This window comes from Salarias fasciatus, chromosome 7, assembly GCF_902148845.1.
Source record: "Salarias fasciatus chromosome 7, fSalaFa1.1, whole genome shotgun sequence".
Classification (NCBI taxonomy): domain Eukaryota; kingdom Metazoa; phylum Chordata; class Actinopteri; order Blenniiformes; family Blenniidae; genus Salarias; species Salarias fasciatus.
Window position 1 is genome coordinate 26,819,531 of NC_043751.1, and position 24,403 is coordinate 26,843,933.

The 24,403-nt window shown below is 45.3% G+C and overlaps 2 protein-coding genes across 2 annotated transcripts; one reads left to right on the top strand and one right to left on the bottom strand.

The window, feature by feature from the left end:
- Window positions 1-2,595: 2,595 nt before the first annotated feature.
- On the top strand, window positions 2,596-10,101 carry LOC115392348 (protein mono-ADP-ribosyltransferase PARP12-like). Its single transcript, XM_030096942.1, has 8 exons — window positions 2,596-2,651; window positions 8,091-8,226; window positions 8,303-8,567; window positions 8,650-8,811; window positions 8,911-9,266; window positions 9,417-9,652; window positions 9,726-9,813; window positions 9,892-10,101. The coding sequence occupies exons 1-8, from the start codon at window positions 2,596-2,598 to the stop codon at window positions 10,024-10,026; spliced, it is 1,434 nt and encodes a 477-aa protein (XP_029952802.1). The 3' UTR covers window positions 10,027-10,101.
- A 1,873-nt stretch (window positions 10,102-11,974) lies between these two features.
- On the bottom strand, window positions 11,975-24,147 carry LOC115392349 (thromboxane-A synthase-like). The gene is made up of 13 exons (XM_030096944.1): window positions 24,035-24,147; window positions 23,812-23,905; window positions 23,648-23,700; window positions 23,472-23,568; window positions 23,273-23,389; window positions 22,833-22,921; window positions 22,594-22,742; window positions 22,249-22,379; window positions 21,744-22,094; window positions 21,582-21,670; window positions 12,884-13,021; window positions 12,579-12,741; window positions 11,975-12,094 (listed from the first exon to the last, which is right to left on the bottom strand). Exons 1-13 carry the CDS (start codon window positions 24,121-24,123, stop codon window positions 11,975-11,977), a joined length of 1,680 nt encoding a protein of 559 aa, XP_029952804.1. The 5' UTR covers window positions 24,124-24,147.
- Between the last annotated feature and the right edge of the window lie 256 nt (window positions 24,148-24,403).

Genomic DNA, 24,403 nt, shown 5'->3' on the forward strand with positions numbered 1-24,403 from the left:
GTGCTCCCATTAATATTCCAAATTCTGAAATTCTTTTGCGAGATCAATTTGTAGAGCAGGTTCTAGATGGCGCGCTTTGCTGTGAACTTAAACAGTTTGTGAGGCGTTCTCCTGCAGCGACATTGTTGGATGTCAAAGGGTAAGGTGGGAGCGTGAGGGGCTGCCGGCGGGTGTGCGTCGCCGCAGCAATTCTGTCCCTTAAGCCTTGGGTATTCAATACACGGTGAGGGGTGGCCACCAGCAGTTGGATAGCCTGCCATCTTCAGAAGTAGGTGAGATGAGGAAGTTGTTGCAGCGTCAACAGCAACAGTTGGACAAACTGACACAGAGCACCACTGAGTTACAAGCTGCTCATTCGCGCCGCCGCTCTTCTTATTCTCATGGGCGCTCACGCCAGGGGCCCATCATTTGTAATCGCTGTCAACAGCCTGGACACATTGCAAGAAATTGTGATGGACTGCGTGTTCCTTTATGGTCCCATTCAGCAGCGCGCAGTGACGTACAGCCTCTGCAGCAGTCGGAAAACTAATGCCCACCGCGTTGCCGAGCCACAACTCGGGTGGGGTATCAATGGGCTCACATAATAGTAGTATGAGGGTTGACGATGTTCCAAAGCTGATCTCCACATGTCCACATATTGATGTAGGTATGGGTGGCACCCCTGTACCTTGTCTAGTGGACACTGGGTCGATGGTTTCCACAATAACGGAAAGTTTCTTTTGCAAGACCTTCGAACCCTGGGGAAATGAACGCCTGTCACTGACTGGAGCTCAAGGCTGCCAATGGGCTGTCGATCCCTTATATTGGTTATCTTGAACTGGATATTTTACTTTGTGGGAAGACGATGCCTCATTGTGGTGTTTTAGTGGTGAAAGATCCACCTGGGCGTATGTCTCCTCAGGTCCCTGGTGTGTTGGGAATGAATATCATTAGCAAGTGTTATAACGAGTTGTTTGGTCAGTATGGGTCAACTTTGTTTAGAGAAGCTTCAGAGTCTCTTCCCACCCCCTTGGTTGATGCTTTGCAAAAATGTCACATTGCCACTGTTAAACCGACCCCTGCTCATCCAGGGAAGGTTAGGGTCCGGGGAAAGAAACCTTGCAGCATACCAGGTGGAGAAATAAAAATAGTGACTGCAACTTGTTCTAATTACTTTTCAGAAGGAACTATGTTGTTTGAGCCACCGGAATCCAGCTTACCTGCGGGCCTCTTGGCCTCACCAGCCCTGGTCCGTGTTATTCGGGGAACGGCTTACATTCCTGTGGTAAATGTAGGAGTTGATAAAGTGCTTCTTCGTCCGTGCACTGTTATTGGCACTTTAGACAACATGAGGGTTGTCAGCCTGCCGACAGGTGTGGCAGAAATTTCGTCCATCACCGCTCAAACGGCGGAGCAGACTGGTTTTTCAGTTCTTGAACAGATTAACTCACTTGACTTGTCTCACTTACCTTCAGCAGAGAGCAATGTAGCTCGTACGGAATCATGTGTCTGTTTTTTCTGTTAATGATCAAGACCTCGGTTGTACAAACCTTATATTGCATGACATCCCGCTCCTGGACCAAATTCCTGTTCAGCAACGTCATCGCCGTATTCCACCATCCGAATATGAAGTTGTAAAGGAACACATCCACCAGTTGCTTCAGTCGAAAGTCATCAGAGAGCGTTCGAGTCCCTACGCCTCGCCAATAGTGCTCGTTCGTAAAAAGGACGGCAGCTTATGGCTCTGCGTAGATTATCGTCAGCTCAATTCTAAGACGAGGAGAGATGCGTTCCCGCTTCCGCGGATAGAGGAAACCCTTGACTCTCTTTCTGGTGCTTGTTGGTTTTCTACACTGGACCTTGCAAGTGGGTACAATCAGGTTCCCGTTACAGAGGAAGACAAGCCAAAAACCGCGTTCTGTACTCCTTTCGGCCTATTCGAGTGGAATCGAATGCCCTTTGGTCTCTGTAACGCGCCCAGTACTTTTCAGAGGTTAATGCAGCGCATATTTGGAAGTCAGCAGGGCCAGTCGTTACTTCTATATCTGGATGACATTGTAGTCTTCTCTTCCAGTATCGATCAGCATCTGGAGAGGCTGGCTGGAGTGCTGACGAGGCTGCAGGCAGAAGGTTTGAAGGTCAAACTTTTAAAGTGTCGCTTCTTTAAGCATGAAGTCAGCTATTTGGGTCATGTAATTTCAGATAAGGGCGTTTCCACTGACCCCGCGAAGATTCAAGCAGTTGTAGAGTGGCCTGTTCCCACTACCATTTCAGAGCTTCGCTCATTCATTGGCTTTTCGAGTTATTACCGCCGGTTGGTGGAAGGGTTTGCAAAGCTTGCTGCACCGCTGCATCGGAAAGTGGCTGAGCTATCAGGCAAATCTCAGAAGAGGAGTGGGCCATGTGATATTAAAGGTTGGGACTAAGAGTGTCAGAACAGTTTTGACATGCTTAAGACCAAATTTACAAGCGCGCCGGTGCTGGCGTATGCAGACTTCAAGCAGCTGTTCATACTTGAAGTGGACGCGAGCTATTCAGGCTTGGGAGCTGTGCTCTCTTAGGAGCAGGACGGGATAGTGCGCCCTGTGGCCTACGCAAGTAGGGGGCTCCGGAATAATGAACGGAACATGTCAAACTATTAGGGATGGGAAGATCGAATGCCGCGAGATTGAGTACATTTATATAAAGGCAGAAACTCTTTATTAACTGGAATATTGACGGAATAATACATAACATGGCGCACAGCCATATAAACACGTGCAAAACCCTGAATATGCTCATATTCACATTTAAAAAACCGGTCGAAAGGGACATGAAATACTGTTCTGTGCATGTTCTATCCGCAAGGAATCTTGGTCTTTTGAGTACACAAACTACTTGTGATACAGTTTAATTGATACGACGTAAAGAAAATGTGCGGAAATGATCGTTCAGTTCTTCTCTTTTATTGAAAAAACGGTGCATCGCATCAATGAACATTTTACCACGTCTTGCCGGCTCACACCCTTTTTCTAACAACATGCAGAGAGAGCCTGCAGCGGCTGTGGCGCCCTTCTTCCTCTGTGGTGTCTGTGTAAAATAAGGTTGAACATGCAAACAGCACACCTAGTGGCATGAAGTGCAAATGCAGTCATGGCGTCGTTTGTGCGCCGCGGTTTGAATGGGAATAGGCGAACTAGGCGGCCGCCTAGGGTGCAGTGTATAGCGGAGGGCGCCGTGGCCGTACAAGGGGCACCCCGACCCGACACTCCGTGCTCCGACGCTGCATGTGAGTACCGCGCCGCTCCCCACAGCTCAGCACATATTAGAATATCATGATAAAGTATACTAGTAGGCTATTTAACTAATCACTTGAATCGTCTAAAAAACTCGAAACACCTGCAAGTGTTTCCTGAGCCTTGAAAAACACTCAGCTTGGTTCAGTAAACTAAATCACAAGTATGGGGAAGACTGCTGATCTGACTGCTGTCCAGAGGACCATCATTGACACCCTCCATCAGGAGGGTAAGACACAAAAAGAAATTTCTCAAAGAGCAGGCTGTTCACAGAGTGCAGTTTCAAAGCACATTCACAAAAAGTCTGTTGGAAGGGAGAAATGTGGCAGGAAACGCTGCACAACCAAGAGAGATGACCGCAGGCTTAACAGCATTGTGAAGAAGAGCCGCTTCCAGAATTTGGGGGAGCTTCAAAGACTGTGGACTGAAGCTGGAGTCCAGGTATCAAAAGCCACTGTTCACAGACGTGTCCGGGAAATGGGCTACAATAGCCGTATTCCCATGGTCAAGCCACTTCTGAACTCAAGACAACGGAAAAAGCGTCTGACTTGGGCTGTGGAAAAGAAGCACTGGACAGTTGAAGAGTGGTCCAAAGTCCTCTTTTCAGACGAAAGCAAGTTTTGTATTTCATTTGGAAGTCAAGGCGCCAGAGTCTGGAGAAAGGCTGGAGAGGAGCAAAATCCAAGTTGCTTGAAATCCAGTGTGAAGTTCCCACAGTCAGCGATGGTTTGGGGAGCCATGTCAGCTGCTGGTGTTGGTCCACTGTGTCTCATCAAGTCCAGAGTAAATGCAGCTGTGTACCAAGAGATTTTAGAGCACTACATGCTTCCTTCTGCTGAAAAGCTCTATGGAGATGATGATTTCATTTTCCAGCATGATCTGGCACCTGCCCACAGTGCCAAAACCACCAGTAACTGGTGTACTGACCATGGCATTACTGTCCTCGATTGACCTGCCAATTCCCCTGACCTGAACCCCATTGAGAATTTGTGGGGTATTGTCAAGAAGAAGCTGAAAGACACCATACCCAACAATGCAAATGAGCTAAAGGCCGCTATTGAAGCATCCTGGGCATCCATAACACCTCAGCAATGCCACAGGCGGATTGCCTCCATGCCACGCCGCATTGATGCAGTAATTCGTGCAAAAGGATTCCCAACCAAGTACTGAGTGCATTAATGGACATTTTCAAATGTTTGATTTTGTTTTGCTGTTATAATTTTGTTTTTTTACTTGGTCTGAGGAAATATTCTAATATTTTGAGATAGGATTTTTGAGTTTTCTTAAACTGTAAGCCATAATCAGCAATATTAAAATAATAAAAGGCTTGAAATATGTCAGTTGATTTGTAATGAATCCAGAATGTATGACATTTTTGTTTTTTTAATTGCATTTCCGAAAATAAAGAACTTTATCACAATATTCAAATTTTCTGAGACAGTCCTGTATTGCTTGGCATGATGTGATAGGATTACATCCAGTGCTGGCTTCCATCGACAAAAATGTGACAAAGTAGCTGAAGCTTGGAAACTTGTCTTGCTCCAGTTGATATTCAGTGGCCTTGCGATTCCACCTGGTGCACAGCCAATCCAGAAGCTTGGCACTGAGCTTATGATTTTCGATTTCATCATTGAGTATAGTTAGACTGTCATTTCTTGTCATCGCCGACTCACAACTACGCAAGAAGTCCACAAATTTCCTCAATTCACCACTCTCCTTTGAGGCGATCATAGGCCAGGAATGTAGTTTGTCACGGAAAGCCTTGGCAATTATGAAAGGTTTACCGTATCTTTGGTCGAGCAGGTTCCATGCTGCTTGATATGCATCATCAAAATCAGCCATGAAGTAGCCCTCTATAGCTTCTTTAGCTCTGCCTCCAACATATTTCTGAAGAAAGAAGAGTTTCTCCGTCGTTGGGATGTTCTTCCTCTCAATCCGTGTCTGAAAGGATGACTTCCAGTGTCTGAATTTAAGTGGATCACCAGTAAAGATTGCGGGCTCTGGGATGGGAAGCCTGTTAGCTGATATGGCCTCAGCCAAAACCTTCACAAGCCCTCCTGTGTCTTCTCGTGTAGCGTTACTTGGAGTTGTCTCTGGAGCTTCATATGGAGATTGGGTTTGATGATACACAGGAGTGTCATACATGGCTACTTGCTTCACTTTAGGTGATTCTGAGTGCTGTGGTTTGAATCCTTGGTCTGGATTGAACTCTACTTAATCATAGACTTGAAGCCTTGCTTTAGCTGCATTTAGTCGTTTCAACTCCTCTAAGCGCTCTAGTTCTCTTTTTAAATCCTCTACAGACTTCTGTCTTGCCACATTCTCTTCTTGCTGTTTCTTTAAGAGTGCAGCTTCTTCTAACTTACGTTCGACATCCTTTTGACGACGTTCTGCTTCTTCCTTTTCAGCTCGCAGACGACGGTTTAATGCTTCTGCTTCTTGGACTGCGACTATCAACCTATTCTCCGTTTCAAGTGCAAGTAGCTTCTCTTGATGTTGGTCTTGCTCAGATATTATTTGCAATACAGCTCGTGTAGCAGCGGCTTCTTTTCTTTTGGCTTCTGATTGAGTTGTGCGAACACTATCGCCCCCAGTGATTGACTTTGAACTACTGCAGACTGCAGTTGCAAATATAGATGGTGCATCAGGCCAAAGTAAATCTTCATCATTTCCTTCTATTTGAGATTGAGTATTCTTCACTACTTGGTGAGTGATGGATATGCAGTTGTCCATCTTGCAGCGCCTCTCCTGAGGTGGGCCATCTAGCTTTCGATAGTCGTCATAAACTGTATTCAGTTCAGAAAGCACCATTTGAATACTGCTGATGTGTTCTTGGAGAGTATCATTAGGATCCTGTCTGATCACTGGTTTTTTAGCCACCTCAGTTAAAGCCTTCCAGCAATCATAACTGCTTTCAAAGCGACGTAGAAGCCCTTTTAGTTTGTCCAACTGGAGTTCTTTTCCTTTCTCTGTAAGCATACGCTCTCTTTCACTTCTGCGTGGTAGATCTTTCGGCTGCTCAGTGAAATGCTTTGTCTGATCCATGAGATCCGTTTCTGATACATGTTGTTCTGTGTCAACTATCTGCTCAGTTTGATTTCCTTGTGACATTTTTAACCACTTCAGTTATCATGAACTTGACTAGAAAGTAGTGGAGTGCTATTACTACCACATAAATAGCTTACTTGGCTTCACTTTCCTTTTAGATCTTGAAATAAATATCTTAAATCCAAAATAAAGCACCATTTATGCTTATTCTCACAGTTGGATAGCTTGTTATCAACAATAACCTTCAAATAACTTGAATAATAAACAAACAATAAGGGGGGTGTACCGGCCCTTTAAACTACTAAATACATAAACTGAAATGTTGACACATTTATCTTAGTCTTAAAAATAATGAAACAGATTATCTTCTTTCAAGCAATATTACTATAATGGATAATAAAATCAACAAACATCAACAATTCCCCTTGTGTCTGTTCTTGTGTAAAACAATAATGTACGCTACACACAGTTCCTTGTTGTTATCCGCTCCCTTATGTCCCTTTCAGAACACAAACTTAAGTGTCTGCCTTATGGACTGTAATGAACGAAAAACGGGTGAACTGATGTGTCCCGGCTTATCTGAATTCCCTTCTTGAGCTGTCGCAGGTCCCCCTTCGTTGAGCACGTGTGAACAGAATGCCGGTCAGACTTGCACTTCTTCATCCCACGCAGCTGAGGTCGACGTCATCCCAGGCAGTTGAGTTTGACTTTATCCAAGGCATTGAGTTTGACTATTTCTCCCTCCGGTTACAATGATCACGCCATAGTTTTCCACACAGCTGATGTTTATTATTCGTCACCGTCAAACTATAAAAAACACAATCAAAAGATAAAATATTTAAAAGAACAATCACAGAAAATTACAATAACAATAAAATAATAAGTGCAAACAAATCTGCTAACAGCAAAACGCACCTCAATGGCTGCACACAACGCCGGAGGAAAAAAGGCCCATTCTTCATGGAAAGTTAAACACACTTGTTGCAATGACTGCACACAAAATAGGACGAAAAGAGGGTCCAATCTTCATTAAAAGTTCACTTAAATTAACACTTCAACCGGCTTTTCTCTCAGCTCCAAAAGAAAAAGGCAAACACACAAGGGGGCTGAAAAAACAGCAGCACCGGTGCAACCCCAAAGCCTGTCCCAGCGGAACAAAAAAAGCACAATTAGAATTGCCCATCATACAATACGATCACATTTTAGAAAATCTTAATCCACCAAAAATAAACATAAATAACTAAATATACATGAAAATTATCAATTAAATCATTTGTAACAATCAGGTTTGACCAACAAAATTACAACAAATTTAAATGACAAATTATAATTTGGCAGTTAAACAGAGAGTCAACTGATCCGACCTCTGACCTTCTGAGAAATATGTCAGACATTAAACTTGGTGGATTGTTCATTTACGGTTCAGCAAAAACCCAGCTATTGCACATCTATTCTGTAAACAACAGAACATTGATCCTGAAAGCCAGGAAATAACCTGCAGGAGGAAGTGGTGTGGATGGGTGGAGGTTTGACCAGGAGAGGGCAGTCATTTGCATCTTTTCAAAATGTATTTTAATGTGGCTTAACCCAGATATTGTGATCTGGTGGCGCTGCAGATCTCAACAGGTATAAGAACTTCAACTGTAGTGCTTAGAAAGAGCTGGGAACAGAGACTGTTTAACCAAACAGAACCACACCGATGTCATTAATGTCCTGTACATCCTGGCTGTCAGCCACATGATTTTAAAAATTTATCAGGTCTTGATAGAAATTTCTTGTGTCTTCCAGCCTCAGGTGTAAAAATCCCCACAGTTTGACTACTCCGAACAACGCAAAGGTTCTCAGGAGACACGATCTGCAAGACTTGACAGAGAAACAGCTGTTCCAGCTGCTGCTTCAGAATGATCCCTACCTGCTCCCCGAGGTGAGTTCAGGTCCCTGCAGCTGCATGCAGAAGTGAAATTTAGACTTGAAAATGTGTTTTTCATCCTCCTCACTAGATATGCTCGCATTACAACAAGGGCAGCGGTCTGCAAGGCTCCTGTCGGTTCAACTCCTCCAGCACGAAGCTGCACATGTGCCAGCACTACTACCAGTGCGACTGTCAGTTCGGTTCCGCGTGCAAGAGAGCGCATCGCCTCGACGCTCAGGCCATGAAGCTTTTCCAGGGATATAGTCAGGAGAACATCAACAACCTCCACAAGAACTACAGAAATAAGCTCATCATCTCAGGTGACCTGAAGAGGCCAGCTGCTGCTGTTCCTGGTAAATATGGAACTTTGTTTTTTTATGTCATTTGAGTTGTTTTCTGTGTTTCCCTTCTCTGCTAAACGTCTGTTTTCTGCAGCCTTGCCAGAGGTGAGCATCCCAGCCCCGCCGCCATCCCGCCAGACTCCCCACACTAACCCGGTGACCCCCAGCAGAGCTGCTATTCCAGCCAACCCCCCGAGTGACGCTGAGAGAAATGAAATCTGCCTCTTCTTCATCCGGAGAAAGTGCTTGTACAAAGGTATTGTTAGGAAAAAAAATCAATCCATTCAGCATCAAAGTCCAGAATATGTCCTCATCCTTCCATTTATTTATTTATTTATTTATTTATTTTGTTTAGACAAGTGTGCTCGGGTCCACTGGCACCTGCCTTACAGGTGGCAGGTTTTAGATGTGGATGGCGTGACCTATAAGGACCTGGTGGACATGGAAAACATTGAGAGGGCATATTGTGACCCGGCTCGGGGCACGAGCTGCATGGATCAACCCTCCGCCAGCCTGGGACTCCTGAGATTTATGGGATTTCAAAGGTGCACAAAGACAGAAAAGACATACGAGAGGAATCTCCCTGAAGGGATTCCAGTCCGTCGATTGTCCACTACCTCCTCCGTCTCGAAGCCTCCTCACTTCATTCTCACCACGCAGTGGGTCTGGTACTGGAAGGACGACGGGGGGGCGTGGCTGGAGTTTGGGCAGGTGAGGCGTCATGATTGCGTCCTTGTTCCCAATGGTTCAGTTTTTCTTTTTCTTTTGTACAATTTCTCAGCAAATACATATTTATATGAAAACTGTCAAAATCTTTTGACTTTCAATTTAACTGTTTTTTTCTCTGCCTGCTGTGTTCAGGACGATGGCGGTGGAGCGGCGGCCATCGCCTCTCAGACCCTGGAGAACGTGTACCTGGCGGACAGAGACACAGAGATCCCGTTCAGCGCCGGCAAACACCAGTACGTTCTGTACTTCAAAGACGCAGCGGGCAGCGGGCGGATGTATCAGCAGAACGTCAAACACAAAACCAAGAGAGAAGTTAGGAGGAGACCTCGCTTTCTGTCGACCCGTGACGTGGAAGCACAGCTGAAGAGGTTGGTTTTTTTGTTGTTACAGTTATAAATGTTGAATCCTTGCTTGTGACTCGTGTGAGCTTCTTCTTTGCAGCACTTCATCACAGAGCTCGAGCTCCTCCATAGCCGAAATCTTACCGTCCACCTGGGATAAGACCGCCCTGCCAGAGCTGGGATACAGGGTATCGTCACTGCAGATATACACTTCTTCACTATAAACGCGTTTCATTGATGATTTGTGAATCGTTCTTGTCTTGAAGCTTGTGCAGCTCACCTCGTCGGCGAAGGAGTACTCCATGATTGAGATGCTGTTCAAGCGCACCATGCCTCAGAGTAAAATCAACAGCATGCACCGGATCCAGAATCCGTCTCTGTGGAAAGTGTTTCAGTGGTGAGTCACTGCTGCTTGATAAACAGATAATTTTAATAATAAAAATGAGCTTGTAGCATATCGTCCACCTCACAACGATGGGATGCAGCGCCCTTTGTATGTTACTGACATTTTGTTAAAGAGTTATTGAGACTGAAAGTCCATATCTGCCAATATGCTGCCAACTTTACTGGACTGTTCAGTATATGAATGATATAACTAATTCGTGGCCACAATTTAAATTTTTTTTTTACCATATCATGTCCGGGGCTCCGTATTTTTTAGACTCCAAAAGGTGTAAAAAAAGTAACCACAAAAAAATAAAATAAAATTTAAAAAAAATCAGTGTTCAGAAAATGTACAAATTTCTCCAAAAACAAAAAAATATAATCCCTTTGAGGACTTCATCTCTTCCTCTTAAGATAGCAGTGTTAAAATTAAAGATAAAGATATCTAGTAACATTTCTCAGTAGATCCACCACAGAGATATAGGATCTGGTTAAACTGTAAATGAGAACAGATTCTGCTCCAGGTCTGCACTGGAAACCTGGAATGACTGTTAAACGTGTTTCCAGGGAATCATGTGATGCTGAAGGTGTGGAACACGATCGCGTTAAGTTGAATAGCCGCACTGAGTGACGGTGAAGGAATAACCTGCAGACAACTGGAATGCACTGCCTGCTGTTAGTTTTGGCCCACGGACTTTATGTTTGACACCCTGGTGGATAAAGCACCCTTGTTACATTTTCATTAAAATCTGAAGAACACACTCCCCCACTGCCCTCAGATGCTCCTCCCTGATCAAAGCAGCAACATTTTCCTCGTGAAGGTAGTTACCTTGTGTCGAGGGTGTTAATAACTGTAAAGGAGGGGGGTGGATCTCCATTGGGTGGCAGCACTACGGACAGACTCCGGTCAGAGAATCTTCAATCAGCTTTATTGACATGCAGCAGGGAACTGGAACAGGTCATTGGTGTGTATATTTAAATGAACGTGTGTGTGTGTGTGTGTGTGTGTGTGTGTGTGTGTGTGTGTGTGTTCTTGTATTTCTATCCTTGTCGGGGCCAAATGTCCCCACAAGGATAGCAAAACGTGGAACGACGTGCCTTGTGGGGACCTTTTTCCGGTCCTAAGTAGGAGAAACAGTGTTTTCTTGACCATGTTGTTGTTACTGAAAAAAGTAAAAGTGCAAAAACGTTTCTTTAGGGTTAGGCTTTGTTGTGGTGTGGGTTAGGGTTAGGGTAAGGGTTAGGGTTAGGGGCTAGACATGAATGGGAGTCAATGGACGGTCCCCACAAGGATAGAAATACAAGACTGTGTGTGTGTGTGTGTGTGTGTGTGTGTGTGTGTGTGTGTGTGTGTGTGGTGTCTTGAATAAAGAAATAAAAAACAGAAAAGGTGTCATGAGGATGATTCAGTAACATTGGCAATCAGTAGAATATGTCTAGTATACAATAATATCACATTCAACAGGAAACATACAGTAAATGCAAATAATTACTTGTAAACAGGGGGACACATGGTGAAAACACACAGGACATTCATATACAGGGGGTTTAGGCCATTAATATCAGGTAAACATGGTTAACATAGTGCAAGAGTAAGTACAAACACAGTCACGTGACATCGAGGATACATTAAGTGGGCTGCAGTACACGTGGGTCATAAACACGATCATAGCTAACTTCTACTCTTCCAAATAGACCCAAAAGGGGGAATACTACACAATTATCAAAGTTAGGAACTTACTTGAACTTCAAATAACGCACACGGAACACGGAAAACTGCGTGCTGAGGTGTTCAAGGGAGCTCCGTAAGGAGCAGTGTTCATCACATAGGCTTTCAGACAATAACCAAGGAAATATCTTATTTTCAATAAAGAAAAAAAAAAAATTAGATCACACTCTTCAAAGTCAACCACAGGCACCGTTACAGACTGCTGGATGGGTCAACATGTTTCCTGTCACCGTCTATCATGGTGAGCTTCCAGGTGGGGAGGTCAGTTGGTCCTCCGACACATTTCTCTTTTCAATTTTCACAAATATGCCGTTTTTAGGTCCGAGAGTGCTTAATGACTTTAGTTCCAGGGGAACCTGAAAAAAAGAAAAGATGTGCTCCTCAGTTTTGATTTACAATATAGACAGTGCATTTGTATGAATTACTTATGGTCATAACTGGCAACACAAAAATTCACATCATAGGAATTCTGTCAGCTTTTATGTTGACATTCATTTTTAATTACAAATTAAAGAAATCAGTCAAATTAAATGCACCTTAACAGTTGTAAACTGTTTGAATCTCAATATTATCTGCATTATTTCTCCGAAACCAATGAATACTAAAAGTTTCTACAGCATCTATTTTGTTCACTTCCAAATATTTGTGATCTATACCACAATTTCAAGTATTTTTTTTCCATTTTTGATAACTTCTTCTCAAATAATAAAACATCATCTCAAAAGATTATAATATCTAATATTAGATGAGTATTTTAAACTGTTTAGTTTAAATTAAAATCAATTCCCTCTCCATGAAGAGGGAGGTACAGCTTTCTAAAGCAGTGGCAGGAAAACACACCTCGGTCTCGGAGCAGGCGACGACGCTGAACCTGTGGAACAGATGCACCAGAGCAATTCGGATTTCCAGCTGTGCAAGTCTCATTCCCACACAGTTGCGAGGCCCGGCACCAAAGGGCAAGTATACGAAAGGATGTCGACTGGCTTTAGCCTCGGGTGTAAACCTGTGGAGAGAAAAAAAAAAATTAAGATTTTTGGAGGCATTAGAAACACTCATCGAATTAAATCCTGGTTAATATTTTCTGATCTGTCTCTGAGTACTCCACGTGTCATCCTGTGTGTCCCATACGAACGGAATTAAAATACCTTTCGGGGATGAACTTCTCGGGCTCGGGCCAGTGCTCCGGGTCATGATGGAGGAAACCTGCAGGGATCTCCAGGGTCGCTCCTTTAGGGAGAAACTGGCCGTTCACGATGCAGTCCTGGTCAATGTCCCGTGCATATCTGGTTCAGACGGAAGCAAAGACGTTTACTGTGAAAATTTGTAAACACCTCTTTCAACTACATATTTCTATTTATAATATATAAAGAACTATAACTTTAAATCTATGTCTCGGTGAGAAGAAGCATTGAAATTCACATTTGTTGCTATATCATAGATTTTTTTTTTATTAAATATTATTTACATCTTCAAAGCCATAAAACATGTAGCTGGAAGTCCCACATGAAAGCAGATCCTGTCAGGATTTTACTACAGAGGACATGTGCTTATCCTGTCCAGGTTTCTGAAACCCTAATTAACCACAAATTCATGTTTTTGGACTGTGAAAAGAAACCTGAGAAGACGGAGAAACCCTCACATGCATAGGGAGAACAAATCCACACAAAAAGAAAAATGTTTGCAGAGAGGGAAGCATGTTCGCCACAATAACAACATGCACTTGACCCACATCCAACTGTGAACAAGTCAATGTTTAACTTGGTGTTGAAGTTAGGTCATGAACTGTGTTTGCAAGTATAGATCCAGCATTTGGGACTTTACTCTGTCCTTTGGTGATTGTTCAATTTACGGCTACATATATTTGTATACAGATGAACTTGATAGGTGAAGATGGAGACATTCACCTTCAAGACAACAAATCCAGGTATGCACAAAACATGCTCAGTCCATTGGGTTACACATAGGGCTGGACGATATGGCCAAAAATGTTATCATGATGTAGGTCATAATTTCGGTCGATACGATATAATTCCAATATCGATATAAATAATACAAAAGCCTAAAAAAAACTGTGAAGAATCATGTACATAATGTACTACCTGTAAAACTAGAGATTATTTATCCAGGAAGCTCCTCCAGTATAAAATTTTAGAAATCAAAACTAAAATGAATTAAATGTTTACCTTTTATTTAAGAAATATGAAATCACCGTCAAATAAACGTAAGTTTCACCTTTTTCAATATAAGTTGCTTTAACTTTACTAGGGATGAGCGAGTACACCACTATCTGTATCTGTATCTGTATCTGTTTACCCATCCAAATTATCTGTATCCGTATCTGTAGTCGGAGGGGGCGTGGTCTAAACCGGAAGTGGGAGTGGTTTAACTGGAAACGGGCTGGGGCAGAAATTGGTGCACTATTTTAAGTCTGAAATTGATATAGATTGCTCAGAAGTTGCTATATTGATTCTTTATTTGAAAACTATTTACAGAACCGTCTCAATGATACAATGTACAGATTTTTTGTTTTTTTTATTTTAGTCAGAACCTGAATATTTTTAAAGTTATATAAATGATTATTTATTCACACAAAAGCCTCACAAATAAAATTTGAATATTTTTGGTCACAATAGTAAAGGAACTATTTACAGAAAAAGTATTTTTTTATTGAGTCAGAACATGAATATTTTAATTGTATGAATGCCTCCCCCCACGACCCCCAACTGAATCTCCCCTGCGTCTCATCCGCCCCTGCTGAGCTTCCTGGTCATGTCCGCCGCTGCAGTGCCACGGTCATGACCGGGACGTGGACCTCGGTCCAGTTATCATCTCTCTCCCACAGATCACAGCCTCCCAGTGGAGCACAAGCCCAAATATTATAAAAAAGAAGAGAAAAAAGGAGAAAAAAACGCGAGGGAAAACGAAACTTAAAAACCCCCGAAAAAAAAACCCCCGAGCATGCACAATCACCCGACGTTTCGACCTTATAAGGTTTTCCTCAGGCACAATGCACGCTACAAAGAAATAAAATACCGCATTTTTAATTTATCAGCTCCGATTGGCTTCTCTCACAAGGATCCTGCCGTCTAGGTGGAGCACGGAGCAGAATGAAGGACCAATGAGGATCTCCCATCAGCACGAGGACGAATAATGACGGACAATGCTCGGGCTGTACTCGGATTCGGAAAAAATGCATTATCCGTAACGAGTACTCGTTTAAAACGAGTATTCGGCTCATCCCTAAACTTTACACTTAAATACAGTTATGTTATTGTTATAGATTCAAAGATGCTTCAACCACAAAGAAAAATAAAAGTGCTCAGAATTACTGCAATAAACAGAAAAAAGAGTGAGCAACAACAAACAAATATTACTGGGACAGGGAACTGAAATAACTGCCATACACTCACCTTTTCAGTATTAATAGCTTTGACTTTTAAAAAACTACAACACAGATTTTCTTATACATTTAAACAAAGGTGCTTCAACCAGGAAGAAAAATAAAAGTGCTCAGAATTACTAAGGTCAAGTACAGAATTACTTAAGGTTGTAGTGATTATAGTGACACTGCAGAGAGTCCCTGTACTGTTTTTTTTTTTTTTTTTTTTTTTTTTTTTTTTGTGGTATTTGTCTTCACTGTTGCAGCGTCTTGTAAATTGTAGACGGTCCCTTAACCCCGCAGCACTATGGCTACTCATAGAAATCAATATTGTTTCTGATGCTTGATAGACAGAGACTTTTAATAAAAATGAGCTGGTAGCATGCAGTTCACCTCACAACGATGGGATGGAGGCGCCCTTTGTGTGTTACTGACGTTCTCTTTCAAACCTCTCTCGGTATCTCACTATGGGTAACGCCTCCTGGCGTGACCAATCATGGAAGCTCCAATGACACCACGTCTGTCATGTGACAGACCAATCATCTCGAGATGCATGGGGCAGCCCGCCCCCCTTATAAGCGTCCCCCTCGCTGCACCCACCATTCTCGCTTTCTTCCACGTGAAGATCATCACTTGACTCCTCAGCGGTCCTGATTTTGGATTTTCATTTAACTGCTCTTCCGACGCGCCGTTAAGGTCGTCACCGAGCGTGAATTTCCAATTCAGGATTCACTTCGCTGCTTTCATCAGGAGAGTGTGCGTTTTTTGGCTTTAGTTTGACCGTCGAGGTCGGCTATGGCTAACGCTTCCTCTGCTAGCAGCAAGGGAAAGGACGTCAAGTCCCGTCCCTGCCCGGCCTCTTGCGGTTTCACCATTTCAGAGAGAGACCCACATCCTCGCTGCATCACCTGTATGGAAGTGCAGCATGCCCAGGCTTCACTCGTGGACGACGCAGAGGACGGTAACCTGGATCTCCTGAATGATGATAACGAAGAGGATGACGAGGACGCAATCCTCCAGCCGACTCCGGCAGCCCGACCCAGCAGCTCCGTTAGTGGAGGAATCCAACCCCCCTCTTCACCCTCGGAGGTCGACCTGCATGAGGTGTGTAAACGGGCAGCATCACGGCTGGGTATAGACTGGCCCGTGTCACCGGATGACAAGGGCAAGGAGAGGGATTTATAAGACGACAAAATTCTGCCGTCTCACCCGGTGTCGAAGAAGCAGGTCATGCCCGTCGTCCCAGCGTGCATGAAGGAGATGAAGCGGTTTTGGGATAAACCGTTTCAGCACAGAGTCCCCGTCAAGGGTTACTCCGGCCTGGAAGTGATTAACAGCGGGGAGTGGGGCCTCGGAGATCCCCCGGGAGTGGAGCAGGCGGTGGCTTCTCACCTCCACCCCAGCCACCGGTCCGCGCTCACCGCGGCGGGCCCCACCCTCCCGGGGAAAATGGTGCGCTTCTCTGCCTCCGTGTTTCAAAAGATGTACAAATCAGCAGCCCAGTCAGTGAACAACTTAAATGTTGTCACCCTGCTGACAGCCTACCAGGCTGAACTTTTCCAGGAGATGGGGGTCCTCCTGGATAAAGGCTCCCCAAGTCCTAAAATATGGGAGGAGATGTGTGTGGTCACGGACCTCATCCTCCGTGTCTCCAGGGGTGCAGTCCAGGGCTGCAGCCATGTTATGGGGCTCGCCGTGGCAGGAGAGAGAGTGCTCTGGCTGAATCTCTCCAGCCTGTCGGACCAGGCAAAATAGGTGATGCTCCCTTCGACCCGTCAAGGGCTAAGGGCTTGTTTGGTGAGGCTGTCACGGCCATGCAGCAGACCAGTGACCTGAGGAAGAAGCAGGGAGAAGCGTTTGATCTCTGCCTTCCTTGCAAGGTTGCCTCTCGCCCAAAAACACGGCCACCCTGCCAGAGATTTGCGGCTGCGGTGAGAGCGCGCAGCAGCGGCTATAAGGACCCCAGACCACGCACGTCTGAGCAGCCAGAGTCTCACCAGCGCGGCGCTCAGCATCATATACACTGGCCCAAAAAGTCCTTTGCCACTGTATATGCCGCTCCAGGCACCGATCCAAACCGCCCGTCCCGCCCCCCGGACGGGAAGAAAAAACGGTCGGCCTAGGTGTCGTGGTTCTCAGACACAGAGGCTCAGCAGTCAGCACTCGCAGAGATCCCTGCTCTGAGCCCCTCCGGAACAGGTCACGTTTCCCTCTCCTCCCAAGAAATGGCGGATGAATGTTCTGGACCAATGTTCCGTTCAGCGCTGTGTAACGGCCCTGTTTGGTCTTCCCGTTCACAGACTGAATTATGCACTCGTTCCCCCAGTGCACACAGGGACAATTCGAAGGGAAGTGGAAAAAAGTGCAATGTTCACACTAAGCACTTCTCCTGGTTTTTCAATAAAAAACAAGCTGTCGCAGCCAGGCTCAGTCATAAAGCCGAGGGCACAGCAAACACAAAACAAAAAGAAAAAAATCAAGAAGTGCAGGACAGTTTGTCTCCCCCAGAGGGCGCAGCTGCTCCACTGTTAAGCTTCAGGCCACTGGGCCCTCTTGCTGTCAAAGCAGAGGAGTGGCATGCTTGCACAGTGAACCTGTGGGTGTTTACAACGGTTGCCAGGGGTTACAGGCTGCAGTTCGCTATGAGGCCGCCCCGCTTCAACGGTGTGCTGACGTCAGAAGCTGCGGGGGAAGCCACGGAGGCTTTAGAGTGCGAAATATCTTCTCTATTAAGCCGCGGGGCAATTTGCCTTGTACTGGAGGGAGAGAGAAATCAGGGGTTTTATTCCCGATATTTCCTCATTCCAAAGAAAGGAGGTTCATTGCGTCCGATCCTGGATTTGCGGTTCCTCAATCTACACCTCCAAAAGTACAGATTCAAAATGCTCACGCACAAGGTTCTGTTTCGATCCATTCGTCCAGGTGACTGGTTCACTTCAGTGGATCTACAGGACGCTTATTTTCATATAAGCATATATCCCGCACACAGGAAATATCTCAGGTTTGCATTCAGGGGAACGGTTTACAAGTATCAGACCCTGCCTTTTGGGCTGTCACTCGCCCCGAGAGTTTTCAACAAATGTGTGGAAGCAGCTCTGAACCCGATGCGAGCATCGGGCCTCAGAGTGTTCACGTATCTGGACGATTTTCTCCTCTGTGCATCCAGCACAGAGAAATCGGAGAGGGATACGCAGAGGCTGATGGACAGGCTGTACAGTTTGGGGTTCAATATAAACCCCGTAAAGAGCTGTTTGTCTCCCACTCAGAGGATCGAGTATTTGGGCCTCGAAATAGACTGTTTAATTTCGGGGTTTTCTGTCCCATGCTCGAGTGGAGAAATTTCACCAACACCTGGCTTTATTTCGGACAGGACGTTCAGTATCATTGCGGGACTGTCTCCAGCTGTCAGGGCTGATGGCATCATCAATATCTGTCATTCCGCACGGGCTGCTGAAAATGAGGGATTTTCAGCGCTGGATATCCTCCCTGCGTCTGGACGCACGACGTCACCTCAGGCGTATGGTGAGGATTTCCCCGGAATGCCTCCTGGCTCTCCGTCACTGGAGGGACCCGGAGATATTCTCAACCGGCATCCCGTTGGGAGCGGTTGTGATGAGGAAGACAGTTATAACTGATGCCTCGTTAACGGGGTGGGGAGCAGTTTTCGAGGGGAGGTCAGTGAACGGGACCTGGCCCCCGACGCTCCGTCAGGCTCATATAAACTATTTGGAGCTGTTGGCCGTGTTCCTAGCCCTCAGACATTTTCTGCCCCTCCTGGGAAAGTGTCATGTGCTGGTCAGAGCGGACAACACAACAGCAGTGGCCTACATAAACGGGGAAGGAGGCACTCGTTCCGTAAAATTACACAGACTGGCTCAGAGTCTGTTATTATGGAGCAGCGAACACCTGTTATCGCTGTGCGCAGCGCATCTTCCGGGTGCACTGAACAGCGGGGCAGATTTACTCTCCAGGGGAAATCCCTTGTACGGAGAGTGGACTGAACCCCGAGGTGCTTCTCTGGGTGTGGGAGAGATTCAGCCGAGTGTCCGTAGATCTCTTCGCATCGCACGAAAACGCGCAGTGTCCCCTATTCTTCTCATTACGAGACAGGGACGCGCCGCTGGGGGCGGACGCGTTTGCGCACCTGTGGCCAAACGCGCTGCTATATGCTTTTCCCCCTCTCTATCTCATCAATCCAACGCTGATCAGAGTGAAAGAGCAGCAGCTTTAATTAATTCTGATAGCTCCTTACTGGCCCAGCAGACCGTGGATGGTGGAGCTGATACAGCTTGTACACGACCAGCCATGGCCGTTACCGTTACGCACAGACCTGGTGTCACAAGCGTGCGGGCAGATTTTTCATCCAAACCCTGAACATCTAGCTCTCTGGGCTTGGTTCGTGAGAGGGCGAATTTACATGAGTCTGGTCTCCCGTCGAGGGTGATTGAGACTATTCAGTGCGCAAGTGCACCTGCCACGCGATCATTATATGACAATAAATGGCGCGTGTTTGAACAATGGTGTGAGACTAAAGTTATCATTCCATTTCAGTGTTCTGTCCCGGATGTGTTTTGCTTCTTGCAGGACTTATTGGACGGGAATAAAGCTTTTTCCACCATTAAGGTCTATTTGGCCGCTATTTCGGCGTGTCACGTGGGCTTTGGAGGTGCGCCTGTCTGGCAGCATCCTCTAATTAAGAGGTTTATGAAGGGGGCGCGTCGGCTGCGTCCCGTGCGTAAACACCCGGTCCCGTCATGGGATTTATCCACGGTTCTGGAGGCGCTCACAAGTTTGCCCTTTGAGCCATTAGAATGTGCAGATTTAAGACTGCTCTCTCTTACAACTATCCTGCTGATGTCTTTAACGTCAGCTAGACAGATACAGGCTTTGTCTGTGCACGCCTCCTGCCTTCAATTCTCCCCAGACTATGGGAAGGTTACGTTGCGTCCTAATCCGGCGTTTGTGCCTAAGGTTAGTGATTCTGCATGCAGCTGTTCCACGCTTGAGCTGCTCGCTTTTCACCCACCGCCGTTTACAGGGGAAGACGAGCAGCTCTTCATATCATGGGCTCCCTCTCACAAGGGCACGGCCCTGACACGCCAGCGCCTGTCTCACTGGGTGGTGGAGGCCATAATCTTGGCGTATGAAAGTCGTGGTTTGCAGCCCCCGGAGAGGCTGCGGACCCACTCCACCAGGGGTATGGCCACCTCATGGGCCCTGTTTAAGGGCACATCTGTGAGGGACATTTGTGCCGCTGCCAGCTGGGCATCCCCACACACATTCATCCGATATTACAGGCTGGATGTGACCGAGACATCTCTGGCTCATTCAGTCCTGAGTGTGGGTACATCTTAATTGCGTGCTAGCCCGAGGGGAAGGTTGAGGGTGTCGACCCATCGCGGGTCGCGGCTTTGTGGGCTTTGGAGCCTGCAAATCCGGGAGTGGACTATATCTCCCATAGTGAGATACCGAGGGAGGTTTGAAAGAGAACGTTAGGTTACTCACGTAACCCCGGTTCTCTGATAACCGAGTGAGGTATCTCACAACACTGCCCGACTCTCATCAGTGGGGTGGAAGAATAACGCTTGAGAATGGTGGGTGCAGCGCAGGGGCCGCTTATAAGGGGGGCGGGCTGCCCCATGCATCTCGAAATGATTGGTCTGTCACATGACAGACGTGGTGTCATTGGAGCTTCCATGATCGGTCACGCCAGGGGGTGTTTCCCATAGTGAGATACCTCACTTGGTTATCAGAGAACCGGGGTTACGTGAGTAACCTAACGTTTTGTTAAAGAGTTATTGAGACTGAAAATCCGTCAACATGCTGCTAACTTTACTGGACTGTTCAGTGAATGATATAATCCGTGGCCACGAATTAGTATTTCGTGCGCACAATTTATTATTTCGTGGCCACAAATTAGCTTGTGGAAGCTTATTCAGTCGCGTTTAAATCACGAGTTCTCATTTTGAAGCTCAAACTTACCGCGGTGGAGCTTAGCTTGTAGCATGAGCTGAGGACAGCCAGCTGTGGTGTGCGTGCCAAGTAGTGATCACTCTCTTGCCGCGCTTTCTGTTCGGCTTGAATCGGCCGCGCCATGAACAGCAGTTAATGATTGTGAAACGCATACTGTAATGCACTATATCGAAACTTTGTTTAAAACTCATATCGCCGTTATTGAATCAAAATATACCGCGGTATATATTGCTGTTGAAATTTTGTCCAGCCCAAGTTACACACACATTGTGTATGCAAAAATCACAGTGGAAATACAAAAAGCACAAATAACTACACACACACACAGTGATTAGCCAGAAGAAATGGGTTCAAATTCCATGATTTTGCATGTTATCCTCATGGGGTTAGTTTGTGACTGATAACCCTGAAGTGATAATGTGAGTGTGTGAGGTTGTTGGCCTCTCTGTGTTTGATGGACTTGCTGAGCGTCCAGAGTGACCTTCATTTACCTGAATGCAGGGGGGTAGAGGCGTAATGCCTCACTTACAACCATGTCCAAATACTTCAGCTCCTGGACATTTGAGTAATCTGGCGACCTCTAAAACAGGAAGCACAATAAAAACATGTCATCTAATGTCACAAACAAAGCCATCAGAATATAACCCACTCACATGTCTTGTGAAGAAATCATCCACCTCCTGCTGTACTTTGCTTTGGCATTCAGGATGTATGGCCAGGAGATAGCAGGTGAACGCTAACGTGTTGCTGCTGGTTTCATAGCCCGCCACAAGGAAGACAAAACCTTGACCGATAATCTCGTCCTCGGTCATCATCTTCTTCTGCAAACGCCTGGCAGGTGGCTCCTGTGAGTGAGGCTGGCCGGCCTCCTGATCGCAGGGTGTGTGTGTCTGCTGGTTCCTCTGATCACTCTCAGCGTGGTTGGCTGTGTCAAAGTGCTCCACAGACACATTCTCTCTGCTGGTTCGAGCATCTAACATCAACTGAAGGAAGTCTCGACGCCTCTATGGGGAAAAAAAGAAAAGTCAGATGTCTTCATGAGAGAAAAACCTATTCCACTTGGGACAATATCTAATAAATAATCAGAGGCAGAAAACTCACGAGACTCCATTTAAGGCTAGTGAACACAGGAGATGGTTCCCTGAAGGAGAGACTGACCTGCTCAGGAGGCTGTTCGTCCCTCTGCCGGATGATCCTCTGAATGCTGTTAATGAAGAACTGACTCATTTCATCTCGCTTTTTGTTGGGCAAGAATCTTGCGAACGGAGCCAAGATGGAAGGAAATGCAACTGGACACACAAGCAGACAAATCTGTTGATGTAGTTTCAACCTGAAAGACCCGTTTCAGACAAAGGCAGAACACACCCATGAAACACTGATGCAGTTGTGTTAAAAAAAGAAAGATGGAACATTTCCCACGAAGATATCATTGAGGAAGATAACCAGGTTTTGATGAATGTGTTGTGAAATTCTGTCAAATGCAAGAAAATACTTTTAACGCACCGAGAAGCAAGAGGACGGGTCTGAAGAAAGACAAGTTGAAGAACATCTGTGCGTGGTGAACGAATGGGTCATCTGGGTTGTTCTGTGAGTCCACCTGAGTGGCGAACGCCACGCTGGCGATGACATCCATAGTGAAGCAACCGAAACACCTGGGAAGAAAAATATCACGAAGAACTGAAACCGAGATCCCAGAAACAGATGAAGCTCAAACTCTGCTCACTGAGAGAGAGAGGGATTACTTGTGGATATCAAAGGCCTCTCCTGATTCAGCGCGGGCATTCAAGTTCCTCATCAAGGCATCGGCAGCTGTGTTGATAAGAGGAACCATCTGCAACCAAACACAGAAGATTTTCACAAAATGGGAAATCAGACACAGCACTGTGCCAATTATGAGAGAGACTTTGGAGCATTTTGTTTTTACTTGATATGGTTACAAAGCTTTCTATAAAGGAGATATAAACTTTGCAAAAGTATTTCATCGACGAGTTTGCTAATTCCAAATATCTTCTGCTGAAGGCATGAATCCACATGCCGACTTACCTGATAAGTGATATGCATGCATGATCTAAATACAGGAGTGAAGTGTTTGTGTGGTTTTAGATGAAGCCACTTTTTTTTTGTATGCTTACATCTTGGTAACAGCTATGTTTACAGTATTGGAAAAAAAATATAACCTCACCTCTTTCATCTTCGCCGAGCTGAAGGTCGGGGTGAGGATGCTGCGCACTCTCTTCCAATGTTCGTTCTTCAACATGAGTAGACAGTCAGACATGGGCTTGGTGGCAAACCGCGCAGTCTGCAAAGAAAGCCAGGAACACACATCATCTGTATCGAGTCAGGCTCACGCTGCGCGCCATGGGCTTCGGCCGTCTTCTCACCATTCTGTTTGGGAAGCTGCTGAAGTCCCGGACCATGATTTGTCTGAGCATTTCAGGGTCTGCAACCACCACCACCGGTCTCCGGGCTAAATAATACCTGGATACACCACGTGTGTCACATGAGTGGATGACTGGACTGACGACGACTTTCAAATGCTGGAGTGGTTTCCTCTTACCCACAGACTCTGCCATGTGTCTTTATCAGCTCATTGAGAGGTTTGTAAAAACCCTGAAAAAACACACAAGATCCCTTCTCAAACAATGGAGATTAAAGTAATATTGGGATTGTACTGAAACAACTCAAGTAGTACAAGTAGCCTGGTACAGCAGAGTATCTTACGTTTCGAAACATGAATAAGTTCCCATAGAAAGGTATTGGCTTTGGATGTTTGATGCCACATCGAGACAGGATTGAAAAAGGGTACACAGAATACCTAAGAAGAAAGAAACAACACTGGATGTCAAGCTCTTTCGTTCAAGTGTGTATTTTGCCACAAAGCAGACTATAACTGGCTTTTTCCTGGTACAGCAATACATATATGGACGAACTGATTTTTACTCACCAGTAAAGGAGCCCGAGAAAAATGAGGATGAGGCTCAGAGTCACAGAAAATCCACTGACCTCAGGACTGAGGAAACTTAAAACCTCCATGATGAAGAAGCAGCCTCAGATCTCAGCAACAATCTTAGGATGAAGGCTGCTGGAGCTGAAAACAGTGAAGTTAAATAAAAATGTTTTACTTTAAAATGTCTTTGTAATCAATTAGGGCTGATACTTTAATACTACTTTAATAGTCGTTCATTTTTTTGTCCGTGGTGAGTTTTATGCTTGCCAAAATAAAATAAAAAGAAATTATATATATATATATATATATATATATATATATATATATATATATATATGAAATTATATATATATATATATATATATA